This window comes from Phoenix dactylifera, chromosome 1, assembly GCF_051530095.1.
Source record: "Phoenix dactylifera cultivar Ajwa chromosome 1, Ajwa_hap1_PhDact_Kaust_v1.1, whole genome shotgun sequence".
In the NCBI taxonomy this organism is placed as follows: Eukaryota; Viridiplantae; Streptophyta; class Magnoliopsida; order Arecales; family Arecaceae; genus Phoenix; species Phoenix dactylifera.
In genome coordinates this window covers 19,155,088-19,172,466 of record NC_143190.1, presented here as the reverse complement: position 1 = coordinate 19,172,466, position 17,379 = coordinate 19,155,088, and the positions used below count along the sequence as shown (strand labels likewise).

At 36.9% G+C, this 17,379-nt stretch overlaps 2 protein-coding genes across 14 annotated transcripts in view; one reads left to right on the top strand and one right to left on the bottom strand.

The window, feature by feature from the left end:
- The first annotated feature begins 411 nt into the window (after positions 1–411).
- LOC103697798 (3-oxo-5-alpha-steroid 4-dehydrogenase family protein) lies at positions 412–5,048 on the top strand. The gene is made up of 2 exons (XM_008779731.6): positions 412–875; positions 4,140–5,048. The coding sequence occupies exons 1-2, from the start codon at positions 543–545 to the stop codon at positions 4,608–4,610; spliced, it is 804 nt and encodes a 267-aa protein (XP_008777953.4). The 5' UTR covers positions 412–542; the 3' UTR covers positions 4,611–5,048.
- A 9,277-nt stretch (positions 5,049–14,325) lies between these two features.
- LOC103698495 (downstream neighbor of Son) overlaps positions 14,326–17,379 on the bottom strand; it is a 39,081-nt gene continuing 36,027 nt past the window's right edge. For all 13 annotated transcript variants that reach the window (XM_088721066.2, XM_088721065.2, XM_088721069.2 and 10 more), the window contains 5 exons: positions 16,145–16,246; positions 15,921–16,030; positions 15,725–15,812; positions 14,965–15,167; positions 14,326–14,831 (listed from right to left, as the gene is read on the bottom strand). In XM_088721066.2, the coding sequence (XP_088577192.1) occupies positions 14,615–14,831; positions 14,965–15,167; positions 15,725–15,812; positions 15,921–16,030; positions 16,145–16,246 (720 nt within the window). In that variant the 3' untranslated portion in view covers positions 14,326–14,614. The remainder of the gene's footprint in view (positions 14,832–14,964; positions 15,168–15,724; positions 15,813–15,920; positions 16,031–16,144; positions 16,247–17,379) is intronic.

Here is a 17,379-nt window from a genome sequence, read left to right as displayed (position 1 = left end):
GGGGCAAAAACAGCCTTGCTCTGATACCAAGTTGGTGTAGAACCAATTTCGGAAGGAATCTTCAGTGGGATTTTAAATCAGAAACAGAAGAAGAGGGAAAAGAGAAAGAGGAAGAGGAGGGGAAGAAGGAGAAGAGAAGAAGAGAGGAGGAGAATACGTGGGGGAGAAAATTTCTTAATTTTTCATTAAACCCTAATCATGAAAAGAGGTCCCTATATATAGGGCCAAAATACAAAATTTGCATAAATTCCCTTACACAGAAATAAATCCTAATAAACCACAAATAACATAATTAACCCACAAATAAGCCCTAAAATGTAAATAAGGCTAAAAATAAAAATAAACAAATAAATATGTAAATAAAAAGGACCTAGCTGATGTCCCATCAAATCATCATCTCCTCTTTCGGAGAAACGGGTCAGAGTAGCCCATCGACGCAAAAGAAAGATTATGGCCGCAATAAATGGTATGCACTACATCCTACGAAGCCATTCGGTGCGGAAGGAAAAAAGCCCAGGGAGCAGCGAGGGCAGGAAGCCGTGATGATGCCGACGATCTTGCCTAACTTTCTCTACCCACCCCCTCCGTCCCTTTTCCTCGCGGCCATGTCCGTCATCAGCTTCACCGCCCCCTCGTTGTCCGGCCTCTCCGAGGTCAGTGGCAAGCACCTCCAGTACTCCAAATTCTGGAACGCCAACCCTCCCCCGCGCCCCAAACCCATGCGGCTCTCTGGCCGGACCGGAATGTTGCTGCTGTACTCGCCCGCTCTCGCGGCCGCCGTCGCCTCCTTCGCCGTTCCGGGCGTCGTCACCGGCATGAGGTCCCAATTGCTCAGCTTGGCTCTCAGCCTTCATTTCTTCAAGAGAGTCTTCGAGGTATATAAATGAAATCATTTTATATTCGATTCAGTGTTACCTATTTGTTTTTCAACATATAGTTCCTTCTTAGATTTTGGTACCAGATATTTTATTTTTAATTTTGGTTCGTTTGATTCTGAGATATTCTTTGTGTTTGAGAACAAAAACTCTTACAAACAGTCGGAACTGTGCGTGCTCTTTGCTGTTAATTTTCCGAAGTAATCATCGTTAGCATCTTCTGAACTGTCGCTTTGGCAACCTTTGATTTACCAAATGGCCAACCTCAGTGCAATTTGGACTGTCAAGGAAATAAATCGTGGGTAATATTGAAGACATAATGTTTGAGAAAACTTGTCAATATTTATTATAGACAGAGACATATCCTAATTTTCTTGCTCAACCACACCAAACTATTGATCATTTGCCCACCACGTATGTCATTAATGACCACATATTGTTGAAGCTTGCATTATTTGAATCATTATCTTGTATCGCTATATTTTATGATAAATTTGCAATATTCTGTCTTCCTTTAAAATACATAGGGGGTGTGATAGAGCGTCTAAGTTGCTAATGATGGTAAATTTGCTTTTCCTCAAAACTTTTTCCTTTCTTTAAAAAAAATAACTTGAAGCATATTTAACCTTGAGAAAGTAAAATTGAACTTGTGTAACATATATATTTTTGTTTCTCCATCAAAACAAGTGTATAATTGATTTGAAAATCTCTCTTCGCACTCAAATCATATGTTTAGGTGTTTTTGCATATTAATTTCTGTGTGCTTAATTGATGGGAGGTGTTGTACCGTGACTATAGCATCAATAAATGCTGCCACTACGACCACTACCAGAATTGCCTCCATTCAGAAAGAGAAGACTTGGCTTTTCATATTTTCCGCCACCCACATTATCTTCATATGGGGACCTCCACCCAACTTTTGCAGGCAATGCTAGTTTAATTGGCTCCAAGCGTTTGAGGCCCAGCTCCCCGGACTTAGGCTCACATACCGAATTCCACACTATCAGATGATGCTTTTGCATCGCATTTCCCTTTATCCTCTATTGGCCATTGACAATGATAACTTTAAACAAAAACAATGTTTTTCTTGTTATAGCCAGCTCGAGAATTTCTGCAGTCATCTCAAATGAGATTCAGCGGTTATCTCAAACAAGAGTCTGCACTCTGCAGGATCATCTTGTCAATCTTCTTCAATCACCTTGGTGATTAAATGACTTTAATTCGATGATGAGATCATATAAATTGCATCAAAAAAAAAAGAAAGAAATCATGTAATCATTTCAGTGATGTACTACTTAAATCCCCAAAGATATGCTATTAAGGTTATAGAATTTGTACTTTTTGCCTTCTTCACTCTTTTGTAACTCTGTTCCAATGTACCTATCTGTTTTGGTGCTTGGTCTCTTAATATTTTGTCAAAAATGGATTCCTCCTAGTGTATATTTTTCCCTTGAGATTATGCATCTTCCCTTGGTTAGCCATGTCGATTTAATCAGTCACAAAAAACCTCAAATTTGTTAGGATTCAGAAGGTATGTTCTTCGAAAAGCTATTTTAGTTAATTGCTACTGCATTGCCAATTTGAGTTTTACATCATCATCTTCACTACCATGCATCATGAAAATTATTGTCAGGTTTGAAGGAGTGCACACTAAGTTTGTGAACTTCTAGGAGCACTAGGATCCAAGATAATTGTGGTGGTAATGTGGTGAGCAAAGGTCTATCATCATCTCCGTCTGCTTATGTTAACTGTTTCTAGCTAAATAAATAAAATTTGTGTCAATTTTACTTTTTTTCAGCCATACTTTTTTTTCAACCAACTGAGTCTTATAAGTCATACCAAGTGAATAACTCAGACAGGGGATGGAAAATTTGCCTCAAATTCAGTTTAAGAGATAAACATGTTCGTTTTGGGGAAGAAAGACAATAACATGGATATAAAGGACAAGGACTTCAAAATACGCCTTTATGAATTTATCTATCCAAGAGCAAATCATCTCTTTGTTGTCTTTCTGTCATTGTGTCCTCATTGAAATAGTTTTTTCTTTAAGGATGAACTTGTGACTCTTTATCATGTTTTTGATCACCCTGCTATGAGGTAATCTCAAGACCAAAGCAACATCTTTTCCCTGGAAATGGATGGATTTTTGTCCCACCATGAAATCCTTAACTCATTATTATCCATACATCTGTTAGATTATCAAACAACGTCCTCTCTTGGAGAACTTCCAGAAGTTCAACCAATTAATGGAGTTTGTCGTAGCAGTCTTTTGCAGTGCATTATCATGTTCTCTTCCAACTTCGCAGTGAGTTTTGAAAATGATTAAATATAGCGTCAACAATTTATTGAGTACGGTTTTTTGTCATTCTTTTTGTTTACCTTCCTTTTCTTGATTAGAATCTCTTTCTCCTTCCTTTGTGCCTCAGTTCAGCATCTTTAGAAGGCCTAAGCTTCTTTGTGTAGTAGTGAGGGAAACAAAGATCAAGAGGAGTGAGATTGGTGAGAGAAAGGAAACAGAGTGAGGGAGAGGAGGGTGACAATTAGGTTGGAGAGGTGGGTTGCATGTCACAGCGAGAGAGAGAGAGAGGAGGGTGGATTGTTGAAGGTAGGTCTTCTCATCTATGGCTTTCGGCACCAGTTCAGTGAGGTGTGAATTTGCCATTAAATGCATATGAATGGTATCATGGATCTGGCTACCAATTTATTTGGCTGATTTGGAAGTATGGAAAAGAAAGGGTGTTGTTTTAACCCGCCCAAGTTGTAGTCCTACTAATATCTCATTTATTATCATTTTATGAATAGTTGGCTTGGCCTGGTAATTGCAATAGATTTTTCACTGTTTAAACCTATCATTGGTTTCATTTCTTCTATTTACTCCTTGGTAAGTTGCAGAATGGATAAATATGATTAGGATATGCAGGAGAGACTTAAACCGAAGCATTCCTTAATAGGCCTTAAGGCAGTAATAGCCGTTCCCTCCCAAGAATGATATTTTAATATCAAATATCCTGCAATAATCTACATAGAAAATGCAGTGCAGCAAATTATAGGCCAAACCCAAGGCCAAATGAGAGCAGGATTTCAGGCTGATACTAGTATAAATGTCCATGCTATAGTTATGCTCTGTCGTATCTGAACTTCCCAGCTTGAGTATATAATTTAATTGAAAGAACCATGCTATAATCCATATTAGAGTTAAGCTTTACTAAATTTATTAAGGTGAGTAATAAAAAGCTTATCTTTCCTCTTGATTTATTTTTCCAGGTCTTGTTTATTCATCAATATAGCGGGCAGATGGTTCTTGACTCAGCTATTTTAATATCCTCCAGTTATTTCATCAGCACTGTGAGCATGATTTATGCTCAATATCTGACTCAGGGCATTTCAGAACCGGCCATCAATTTGGAGTATGCAGGGGTGGTGCTTTTCCTGGTAGGGATCATGGGTAACTTCTACCACCACTTCCTCCTCTCAAAGCTTAGGGTGAAGGGTGACAAGGGATACAAAATACCAAAGGGAGGTCTCTTTAATTTGGTGATCTGCCCTCATTATCTCTTTGAAATCATAGATTTTGTGGGAGTTTCTTTGATCTCTCCAACAGTGTATGCGTGCTCTCTCACCTTGGGCACCATCTTTTATCTAATGGGTAGGAGTTATGCAACTAGAAAGTGGTACCTCTCCAAGTTCCAGAATTTCCCTAAAAATGTCAAGGCATTGATACCCTATGTTTTCTAAGAAACTTAAGCTTGTGATTCTAATGAATAGAAATCACAAAGAATAATTGGTGATAATTATCTTCATGCTGTCGTAACAAAAAGACTTCCCGTGTGCGGAAAACCAATCTGGTTATCCAGATGGTTCGGCGTGGATTTCATTGTCTAAATCACTGATGGCGTGAATTGTAGCTGGAAACTCTATAAAGCTGGAAGATGTCTAATCGTTGGCTGTGAAGCTTTGTTGTCGTCTACCATATTCAGATGTGAGACTGTTAGTTTGTTAGCTGGAAACTCTGTATCTGGGAATATGTTATTTGTTTAGCAAGTTTGGATTCATATCTGTTTTGCATCCTTTTCCTTTTGTATTGTTTTTATTCTATCAAGGAAGCAGATTGGTTCTCCATGCATTTTCTCAAATAAATAAAATAAATGAAAATAAATTTTGATGTTGTTGGAAGTTAACTAGCTTTGGTTATGAAGAGGTTCCTTTGAGTTTATAAAGTTAGATTTTACTTCCTTTTCTTTTGGTGTTGAAATTATAGAAGAATTTGTGTAGTTTTATATATGTATGTATAAGGAAAGGTGATCGTGTGTATGTTAATGTGGTACATTTACATTCTGTCAGACCCTGGAACTGGGCCTGGTCCATTTAACCGGCCCAGTCCCAAGTGTCCGCCTCACATGAGGGAATCCATCCCAAAGAAGGAGCTCCTGTTTTAGGGCTTCTTCTCCTTCTCCTTTGAAGCCACCAAGATAGAGCCGCCACACCCAAGGAAGAGGAGGGGGTTCTTCGTGTTGCCGCCGAAAGAGAGAGAGAGAGAGGGCCGTTGGGTGGCTTTCTTCTTCCTTTGCCGCCGGATCTTGGGCTGAGGTAAGGTTTTCTACCCTTCACTTCTTTGTTATACCGTTTGGAAAAAAAAAAGAAAGAAAGAAAGAAAGAAAGAAGAAGAGAGGGAAGAAGGAGAAGGCCGACCGCCGCGGGCTCTTCTTCTTCTCCCGTGCGCATGCCTCCTCCGCGGGAAGAAGGAGAGGGTCGGCCGCCGCGGGCACCGCCGGCCTCGACTTGGCCTCTCCCGAGCTCGCTGACCTCCCTTCGCGGGAGAAGAAAGATGAAAAAAGAAGGGGGGGTAGGAGAAGAAGTCGGGAGAGAGAAGAGGAGGAGAGAGAAAAAGAAAGAAGAAAGAAAGGGGGGAAGGAAGAAAGAAGTCGGAAGAAGATTCTGGAGAAGAAGAGAAGAAAAGAAAAAGAAAAGGGAAGGAAAGAGAAGAAGGGAAAAGAAAAAGAAAATAAGAAGGAAAAAGAAAAGAAAAGAAGGAAAAAGAAAAAATAATAATAATAAATAAATAAATAAAGAGAGGAGGTGGTTTACGGGTTTGAACCCGAACTCGAGGTGCTAGGCACTTCTGCAGGGTCAACCATAGGAGGATATTAAAATTTAAGTTTTTGTATATATATATTGTGATGAATTTTAAAAGAAGAATATGATTTTTGGATATTAGGTTCTGCGAAAGATTTACATAATTAATTAGATTTGTTGTGTATCACATTCGCAAGATAAGTAATATAACCTCTTTACTAGATTTATCGGCAAACTATGTATGTTTTACGAATCGAATTATTCGTGATTACGAATTTGATGCATGGGTTATATGTATATTTTTAAAATATTGTATGACTTTGATTGAACGTATTTGCTTCGGATTTGGATCGTGTTCGATTGCTCTGACATTGTACCTTTCGGCTTGGAACACTGAACATAATGTGAGAAAAGATAATGACTTGAAATAGATTCAGACTCGCAGATAGGCTATGTTGAGGACCCTACCAATAGGGGCTAATACATTGGTACCGCAAGAAGATTAGTCGGTGATATGACCCTGCCACAAGGAACATGTGGTCATAGTTTCTGGCTATTGAGTTGAATCTGATAAATTGAAAGAAATTAAGATATTAACGATATTTGGTTTTGACACTGCATGTTTTCATAACTGAAATATGAAATAGAGAACTAATTGAACTTCGACCTGGCTATATTGAGAACCCCGCCAATGGGGGCAGATACGTTAGCAATTGACTGTCCTGAAGGACTCACCGCAAGAAAATTAGATGGTGTTGATAACCCTGCCACAGAAAACATGTGGTCATAGTCCAGGATCGACAAGATGAATTGAATATATGAAAGAATCTCGAAACCGTGAAAAGAATCTTAAAAATTTAAGAAATATTTGACTTGTACCTTGGAACTGCATATATATTTATTTTCTACATATTATTACCTAATTTATCTAGCTAAAGTGTTCATTACTTACTAGGCTGTTTAGCTCATTAAACAATTTCTTGATGTTTTATAGATTTCGAGAACTAGTCTATTGGGGTTCCAAAATAGGAGAGCGACTAGAAGGATTGTGGCGCAAGCTATCTTAAATTAGGATCATTTAAGTTGAACTATTATTTTGGACATTTATTAGGATTGTTAGATATTGCAAGGTTTTGTTATTTTAAGAACTAAGTTTTACATATTGGTAAATTATTGCTCCGCTGCGTATTTAGAACTGTGAGACTTTATGACTTGAGTTAGTCAATAGAATAAGAATTGCATTTTTATTTAGTTGAATTATTTTAAATTTATATAATTGAGATGTTTGATTAAGATGCCTTGCATGCTCGTGGGGAGAGTTTTCTACGGGTGTGCGGCGGTTGGCGCGACCCCCGACTCGCGATATCGAGCCGGGGGCGTGACAACTTAAGTGGTATCAGAGCTTAGGTTTAAGATTACTAGGGAATCATGATTACTTATATCATAGCTTAGCTTTTAGGATTTTTAGAATTTGTCGAAAAGTTTGAGAGATTGGGTAAGAAGACAAATATCTTTGTTTACTTTTGTTAGTGGTAAATTTGTGTTATCTTACCTGAATTTTGTGATGCTGAAATCAGAATGCTAGCTAACTGTGTTTATAGCCAAAGTATGAATAAGCTATTTTGAGAGTTTTCTTGGTGGAGTAATTTGTATTCCAAGTTATGATTAATTGGATTTTGACTAAGTTAAGTAAAAGAGTATTAGTCATAGAATATTATCGTGCAATGTAAGTATTTTGGAAGTTCATATTGATATCGGATATGGTGATGTCACTTTTAGCTTGAAATTAATTAATTCAGTGATAAGTTAAGGTTCACATATGAAATATTGTTTAAGATTTGGGCTATGAAAGATTTTTATAGTTCTTAATTGAAATATTCTTCAAGGATTGAACATTGTATGTGGATCATGTATGAAACTCCTGTGTAAATGGAGAATATATTTAGGATGAAATTCTAGAATTATTCTTTGGCTTTACCGAGAATTTGAATTTTAGATCTTTTCAAATTAAAATGTAGATTGGGATTTTGATTGGAAGTGATTTAGTAAATTATGAGAATATTGGTTGTTTAAATTATTTTAAGATGATCAACGATATTAACTATGTGATTGGAAAATATTTTCTGATGGGTTTCCTTGTTAAGGAGAATTCCGTTGTCAAAGAAAAGAATAGTGTTTTTGATTTTGACTAAATATTATCATGTTATTAGTAGGTTCTTCTATCTGTTGTAAAAAAGAGAGAGAGAGAGAGAGAGAAATCTCGCATCCTAAGTCTAGGATTAATGGTTTTTGCATTAGCTGATTTTGGATTTGGAATGTTTTAGCCTAGATCTCTTTTCTCTTAAATTTGCAGCTTATGCTTTTGACAGAATTAAGGAATAATTATCAATCTTGAAGAAATAATTTTATTGGAGATTGTAAAGTATTCATCTCAGTGGAATTATTAATAATTTAAATTATCATCTTTGGATCCAAATAATAGATCTTGTTCATGTTTATCGAAATCTATGTAATGTATATGAAACTTCAATTCAAAGTTTGGATTTATAAGCCAATATAGGGTCTTTTGTCAATATTGTTGCGGTTGCTGATAAAATTTAGATTTGCATAAAAAATTTGAATTTTAGAGGCTTACATGATTATGATGGAAGTTTTTTAATAAATGCTAAAGATCTCAATGAAGGAAACTCTAGGAGAGATGATCGAGTTGGTTTTACTCATTTGTGTCGTTTAAGGTCTTTTAACTTGGTGGAGGAATGGGAAAATTCTTCTGGATGTTTTTACTTATAGGAGTTGAATTGAAATTTCGATCTCTTTAGTTCATAATATAAGTTGTATTTTGATCAAAAGTTATTAGTGAATACAAAGGATTTTGGTAATTTGAATTAGAGTGCGCAGCGAAAGCGTAGTGGTCTGAATTATTTCTAAGTTGGTAAGAAGTACCATCTCTTTGATTCAGCTAGTTGTAGAAATACTTGATCTATTTTCTTGTGTAGCACGATCTCCTTGATAAATGAAAGAAAAATGTTTTGATTTTTGGATGTTGTTGTACTATTTTAGGTTCTCCAATTTTATGTCATGCTAAAGAATTCTTAATATCTTGAGACTAGAATTAGTGGGCTATCAATTTTGACCTTCGGTCTAGAATATCTTGGTGTAGACCTCTTTTCTTCTAAATTTGAAGCTTGAACTTCTTCAATTAATATCAACCCTCTATCTGATTGGAAGAAATCGAGGTTATCCATTGACTTTGATGAATATTCTACAAGGAGTGGGTTAGAATTGTTTATGATCTAATCTTCTGATAGATCGGTTAATCAAGAGCAGTTGATATTTTGACAAAGATACTTGATGTTCTTATTCAAAATTAAGACGTTGATTTTTATTTATGAGAGAGAGAAGTTTAATTTACATCATCCACAAAAAGAACCAAATTTGGAGGTATTTGACCTTTCTTATGATAAGATGAAGTTGTATTGATAAGTAGAATTATTGGAAGACTAAAGTTAATCTTCTAGCAGAGAAGAATGTTGTTGATTGTATGAATAATCTGGAGGTAGCTATGTAATTTTCACCCGTGGGTTTTCTATTGTGGACAGTGCTTAGGAGAATCTTGGGCATCCTAAATTTAGCATTACTGGATTGATGGTTACTTGATTGGACTTAGACCTGGAATACTTTAACATAGATCTCCTATTTCTAATTCTGACATTATTAATCTATCTATTTGAAAGGGCTTGAGGTTTTTCTAAGACCAAGATTGATCATTATTTCATGGGGGAAAAAAAATGAGAGGCATTTGATGCTAAAGCTTTCTCCTACATACATTTAACCAATTAAATTTCTATGTAGAATTAATCAAGAGCAATTAATTTCTTCGGAAAAAGAATTATGGCATCTTAATCCAAGGCTGGAGGTTAGTCTTATTTTGAAAGAGAAGCTATCTGGGAATTGGAAGATGAGATGAAGCAGAAATATCCTCAACTTTTCAAAATTGCATATACGCAAATTTCGGGGACGAAATTTTTTTTAGGAGGGGAGAATGTGAGATCCTGGAACTGGGCCCGGTCCATTTGACCGGCCCAGTCCCAAGTTGCGCCGCACATGAGGCAGCGAGATGAAGGGAATCCATCCCGAAGAAGAAGGACCCCCTGTTTTAGGGTTTTTCTCCTTCTCCTTTGAAGCCACCAAGATAGAGCCGCCACACCCAAGGGAGAGGAGGGGGTTCTTCTTCGTGTTGCCGCCGAAAGAGAGAGAGAGAGAGAGAGAGGGCTGTTGGGTGGCCTTCTTCTTCCTTTGCCGCCGGAAAGAAGCCGCCAGATCTTCGCCGGAGCTTAGGTAAGGGTTTCTACCCTTCACTTCCTTGTTATACCATTTGAAAAAAAAAAAAAGAAAGAAAGAAAGAAGAAGAGAGGGAAGAAGGAGAAGGCCGACCGCCGCGGGCTCTTCTTCTTCTCCCGTGCGCATGCCTCCTCCGCAGGAAGAAAGAGAGGGTCGGCCGACACGGGCACCGTCGGCCTCGACTTGGCCTCTTCCGAGCTCGCTGACCTCCCTTCGTGGGAGAATAAAGAAGAAGAAAGAAAGGGGGTGGAGGAGAAGAAGTCGGGAGAAGAGAAGAGGAGGAGAAAGAAAAAGAAAGAAAAAAGAAAGGGGGGAAGGAACAAAGAAGTCGGTCGAAGATTCTGGAGAAGAAGAGAAGAAAAGAAAAAGAAAAGAGAAAGGAAAGAGAAGAAGGAAAAAGAAAAAGAAAAAAAGAAAGAAAAAGAAAAAGAAGAAGAAGAAGAAAAGAAAATAATAATAATAATAAATAAATAAATAAAAGGAGGAGGTGGTTTACGGGTATGAACCCGAACTCGAGGTGCTAGGCACTTCTGCAGGGTCAGCCATAGGAGGATATTAAAATTTAAGTTTATGTATATATATGTTGTGATGAATTTTAAAAGAAGAATATGATTTTTGAATATTAGGTTCTACGAGAGATTTGCATAATTAATTGGATTTGTTGTGGATCACGTTCGCAAGGTAAGTAATGTAACCTCTTTACTAGATTTATCGGCAAACTATGTATGTTTTACGAATCGAATTATTCGTGATTACGAATTTGATGCATGGGTTATATGTATATTTTTAGAATATTGTATGACTTTGATTGAACGTATTTGCTTCTGATTTGGATCGTGTTCGATTGCTCTGATATTGTACCTTTCGGCTTGGAACACTGAATATAATGTGAGAAAAGATAATGACTTAAAATAGATTCAGACTCGCAGTCGGGCTATGTTGAGGATCCTGCCAATGGGGACTAATACATTGATACCGCAAAAAGATTAGTTGGTGATATGACCCTGCCACAGGGAACATGTAGTCATAGTTTCTTGCTATTGAGTTGAATCTGATAAATTGAAAGAAATTAAGATATGAACGATATTTGGTTTTGACATTGCATGTTTTTATAACTGAAATATGAAATAGAGAACTAATTGAACTTCGACCTGGCTATGTTGAGGACCCCGCCAATGGGGGCAGATACGTTAGCAATTGACTGTCCTGAATGACTCACCGCAAGAAGATTAGTCGGTGTTGGTGACCCTGCCACAGGGAACATATGGTCATAGTGCAGGATCGACAAGATGAATTGAATATGTGAAAGAAACTCGAAACCGTGCAAAAATCTTAAGAATTTAAGAAATATTTGACTTGTATCTTGGAACTACATATATATTTATTTTCTACATATTATTGCCTGATTTATCTAGCTAGAGTGTTCATTATTTACTGAGCCGTTTAGCTCATTATACAATTTCTTGATATTTGACAGATTTCGAGAGCTAGTCTATTGGGGTTCTAAAATGGAAGAGCGACTAGAAGGATTGTGGCGCAAGCTATCTTAGATTAGGATCATTTAAGTTGAACTGTTATCTTAGACATTTATTATGATTGTTAGATATTGCAAGGTTTTGTTATTTTAAGAACTAAGTTTTGCATGTTGGTAAACTATTGTTCCGTTGCGTATTTAGAACTGTGAGACTTTATGACTTGAGTTAGTAAATGGAATAAAAATTACATTTTATTTAGTTGAATTATTTTAGATTTATATAATTGAGATGTGTGGTTAAGATGCCTTGCATGCTCGTGGAGAGAGTTTCTTACGGGTGTCCGGCGGTTGGCGCGATCTCCGGCTCGTGATATCAGGCCGGGGGCATGACACATTCTTTGGATAATGCTGCTATTTGAGTATCAATTATTTGTATTGCTTAAAGGTGATGGCATATTGATTCCCATGTAAACCATAGTAACTCTGGTGCACCAGTTTGAACTCGATGCCACCGGAATCAGTTCACAAGCCTCTTCAGATTTGCCCATGCTAGGTGCTGCAGTGGTGCTGGTGGAAGCAGGTTTACATGGTGCAAACTTACTCAGTGACATGTTTTGGGAGGAAAAAAAAATTTGTTCATTGGATCTCCAAACAGGTCAGCCTAGTTACTGCAACTAGGTTAAGTTTAGCATTGGTAGTGATTACGTTGGGAATCTCATGCTGAGATATTTGCTCAGCTGTTATTTTTTTGGTAACAAACCCTAAGCCTATAATTATTCTAGAGAAGTCTGTCTGACCAATTTCCTTACCCATTGAGTGGGAAATCTTGGCAAAGTTTCTTTCCCCATAGAATAGAATGGGGAACTATTGAAATATCAATAGAAGGCTAAACTTGAAATCTCCTTATTCAATCTCTTGGCCTAGGACCTTTCAAAAAAGCTAATTGGAATATTGTATAAGTATCCAAAATTTGTCCAACAGATAATTAGTGTGGGACGAAACACATTCTAGTGCAGACTTTTACATATTCCTCCCATATAAATGTGAGTGTTATAGCCAGGTTAAGAATCCAAATTTAATCAAATCCGATCATAAACCTTATGGTTGCTCCATAACCCGTCCTAAAAAGATCCCCGCTACAATATTCCATATCCCAAAAACACCATGCATTTGAAGATTGTAAGCTGTTTACCGGCGAAGATCGGATCTAGCCCCACTACAGAGATGCAAAAACGAAATTCAAGGATTAAAAGAGGTTAAAGAGGAGTTTGGCCTCCAGGGGTGGAGGAGGAGAAGAATGGGAAAGGATGGGGACCCCGGACAAGCGGCAAGTGAAGCAGCTTCAGCCTCAACCAAAACAGGAAATGTGGAAGGAAGGTGATGTAATGCCCAACTTCAATCCCCATTTGTTTCAATGATTATAACAGCTTGGAATTTGTAGAGGGGCCGGAAAATCCTCCTTTTGCCAACATGATAAAAAGAATATTAACGCGGGGACATGACCCGGATGTTTGCTGTTTTGGAGAAATTTAGTATCATTGGTGATGCTACCTATTCCCAAAGTGCAAGCGAAATATTTGCTATTCCCTTAGATGGACTCTCAGGAGGAATTATCATGATCTGGAGGCCATCTCTTTCCATAGCTGACTTCTTCGATGTTAGCAAACAGGTCTCCTCTCTCTTTCCGGACTCATAAAGGTCTTGGGTGGTAGGAGTGGTCTATGCAAGTACAGTTACCGTTAGAAAAATTTGTTGTCTTTGGTCTTTTGTTAAGATTTCTATAATTGTTCTAAAATTTTAAAATTTTTGAAGTGCACCACCACATGCGTGCGTGTGCATGATGTAGAGTGACTTTAGTGAGGTCGGCCATATCAAGTTCATGTTTTGAATTGTGATAACTTTATACGCTACTCGACTTCTGTGGCTATTAATTTTGTGAATGCTAGGTCAGCTTGTATGTTACATTAACTCAAAAGTTAAAACATAACTTTCCTAAATATTATAACAAGTATTATAGCAATTTCGCGTAAATATAATAGTGTTTTTAAATAACAATTGTCATTTAGTTGTTTCTGTTATTGTAATGGCTTTTGAATATGGGAATAACTGCCACTGTGACTTGAGAAAATAACATCATTATTTATCTATTACTCCATTGTATTCCAATATAAACAGCCAATACTTTATTTGAAAAAACTCAGCATGCAGCAGAAGTGGCAAATTAGGGTCATTATTTCTCTTATAACCAAAAAATACAGTTTTATAAGAGTACAATTGCTTTGGAATATCAGCAAAGCATTGCTGAAACATTGCAGTATTTTGCTGTTTAGTATTTCTTTGCAATAGTTTCATGCTTTTAAGGTAATTTCAATCAAACTTTTAAGAGTAAATAACCAAAGCAACTCAGTTTTTATGCAGTTGCATGAGACAAACTAATCAAAAATGAGCTTGCATTGAACTTAAATACAGAGTGCATGAGACAAACTAATCAAAAATGAGCTTGCATTGAACTTAAATACAGAGTGCATGAGACTGATCAAGCAAAAGAGAGAACAGGTCAGCTTGGATGTCCAATAAAGAGGAAGAATGTGGTAAATGTGAGACCATATAAAGTCGGATTGGACACAAGTAGCCAACCCCTCAAAGATATCAGCCTGAATGTGCAAATCACATATTAGCAAAATGCACAGGTGCATGTTTGAATACAAAGGATACATGGTATGTGGCTTTCATAGTTGAAAAATATGAAGTGCAAGGGGCAGCAGGAACAGCCGCATTTAATGATGACGAATCGTTTACAGTTAAATGTAGCTCTCATTTATCAGATATGGTACTTCCAGAAGATCAATGATCAAATTGGATCTATATAAGCGACATAAGCACCATTGGAAAACTTGAGGCGCCTCAATGATGCAGCAGATAGGCAGGGGTCCAAAACAGCTTCCCGAATGCCAAAGGCATCAACACTGTCCAGCAAGGGCTTATCCGTCTCCCCTGGCACACTAGATTTGTGGCAGACAGAGTCCAGGGCAGCATTTAAGCCAACTGATGCAGGTTCATTTGTGAAGCTGCAAAAGAAGAAGAACATATATGAATCCTTCGGCAGTTCTGCCGCGCATTTGTATATGGAAGGTGTAGTTAAGAAATGATTGTTTATTGAATCTATGATGTCTAGAAAGGGTATTGGAGATTCCCACATACGTTGACTCGAAACTCCTGAAATCTGAACTCATTGCTGAGCAAAGTCCAGAGACAATCCAAGGGGGAATAACTGTATCCTTTATCTCCAAACTATAACAAAAACCAGCAGCAGATAAACCAGGAATGGCTTCAGCATCTTCTGTATCAGATGCACTTGAAGAGGGAACGACCATGTCAGCTTTTCTCATCTCCTTACATCTTACCTGCAAAGGATTGTGACAAATAAGCCTCCTGGATCTAGTTTTTCAGCTAAACATATTGCATTTTTTTCTTATATCACCAACTAAGTGTAATTGTTCTGGCAAAAGAACGGGATAGTATGATAGTATTCAACAATTGCAGCTTATAAACTCTCTTTAATTGCTTGGTTATAAGTGAGGATCCCAGGGGGTTTCTTGTATTCCACCGCATGCACTTGACTGTTCTAGAAACACATAGTTAGGCATAACTAGGAATGACTCCACTAGGACCTTGCTGAGCATGGTCCTGATATTCTAGAAAATTAATCAATGTTTGAACCATTACAAAGAAACTTGTTAGGTACAAACTTTGTGAACGTGGTACAGGGTTTTATAGGAGATTTGGCTACTCAGTAATCATGTAAACAATCATTTAGATCATACATGAAGACCTTATTGACACACCAAGTCTTGAATTTGCCAACATGAATAGGGAATAAAATATATAAAAATTTAAGTTGACGAAAAGGTGAAAAAATGATCAACCACTGTAAAAGGTAGTTGTGACTAAACAAACTCACCTCTGGAACATGCAGACTGGCATTTTGGAATGGCACAGGTGCATATAGAGTGGGAACATCAATACCAGTGAAAGATTTTAAAATATACCTGAATGACAGTAGAAAAGAAGGTTTAGAACCATGCAAAGCTAAGCCAAAAATGAATTGGAGTGTAAGTAACTAACTAAATGTAAAAGTTGTACTACGCATAAGTTACCTGTGATTTAGCAAGAAGTCATATAAACCATGGACCTTCTCATTTCCTATAAACGATAGGAGAGACTGGGGGCTGTTGTCAACATCAGATAAAGAATCCATATGGAAGGTCTGTATAAATAAAGCACTATCTGTCAAAAAAACTCCCCAGACCAACCTGAGATATTAGGCATGGTAGTTTAAAAATGAACCCTATAAAGCAAAAGGTCCAAGCACTACAGAAACCTGGCCAAAGTTTTGCTTCTCAATTTCTGAAAGTTCGACCAATTCATCATCCATAGCTTGCTCCACTTCAGCATGACAAAGAGGCATAGCAAAAGAGATGTCCTGGTTTAGCAATTGAAATAATAGAGAACAGTCAGACAAAAATATTTATACACAAGCAACATCTTTTGCAAAGAAAAGAACAGCTGAAAGTAAAATATTTTTGATCTTATTCAAGTGCAGAACTTATCAACATGTATGGATGAATAACATAATGCCACCTAAGCTACACGCATAAATACTATGACTTGCACACTTATGATCAACATTTCCACATGACAAGGTTGAAGATATGAGTCATTTTCAAACAAGGAAAATGAGTTGCAGTTTTTGGCATTTGCAGAGGCTTCGGTAGTTTGAGCTCAAGTATTCACACGTTGGACCAAAGGATAATTAAAAAAATAAAAACAAGTAAAAACTCAGACAAACAAAAATAGACACATCGAGAAATCAAATGAGACAATTTTAGAAAATGTTGTATTGTCTTGATCTTTGAGTACAAGCATGTTGAAGATAATCTTTAGAATATAAAATAGAATAATTATATTTCACATCATCTTAAAGTGTAATATATAATTATTATTCAATCAATGATAATTTAAACCCAAAGAATATAAGCCTTTTTAGGTTTAAGCTGTATGGAACCAAGCCCATTGTGACAAACTTCACTTCTTTGAATTTATTCATACCTAATTCTACTATGCTTCCAAAATATTCATGAAACCTGCAAATTTTCAAGCTTAATATAGGAAAAATGCTTCTCAGAATTGTGCATCCCGTGTTCATTCATATAACAAATTTGGCCCATATACAAGTTTTGGCAGAAACTCCAAAACCAAAGATGTTTTTGAATCAAGAACCATAAATGGAAGTTTTCAGTTTCAGTTTTCGTTTTATAAACCATGAACCACCAACTTATGCACTTTGATGACTTGAAATTGTTAATTCTTTCATTCAACTAAAATAGACATGCTGAAGTCAGCTTCATGCATGCAGAAACCGTTAGGCAAGTGTCACCTGAAAATAATAAATAAGCCATATATATATGGGAAAGTTAGTGAGATGGTTAACATTTAGCTCATCAAACCAGAGTAATACATTGAAAGTACAGTGAATTCCAACTCATGTTAACAAAATTTCACTAGAACTCCCATTTCTGTTACATAACATCTGCTACAATTTTCATTTTCATAATA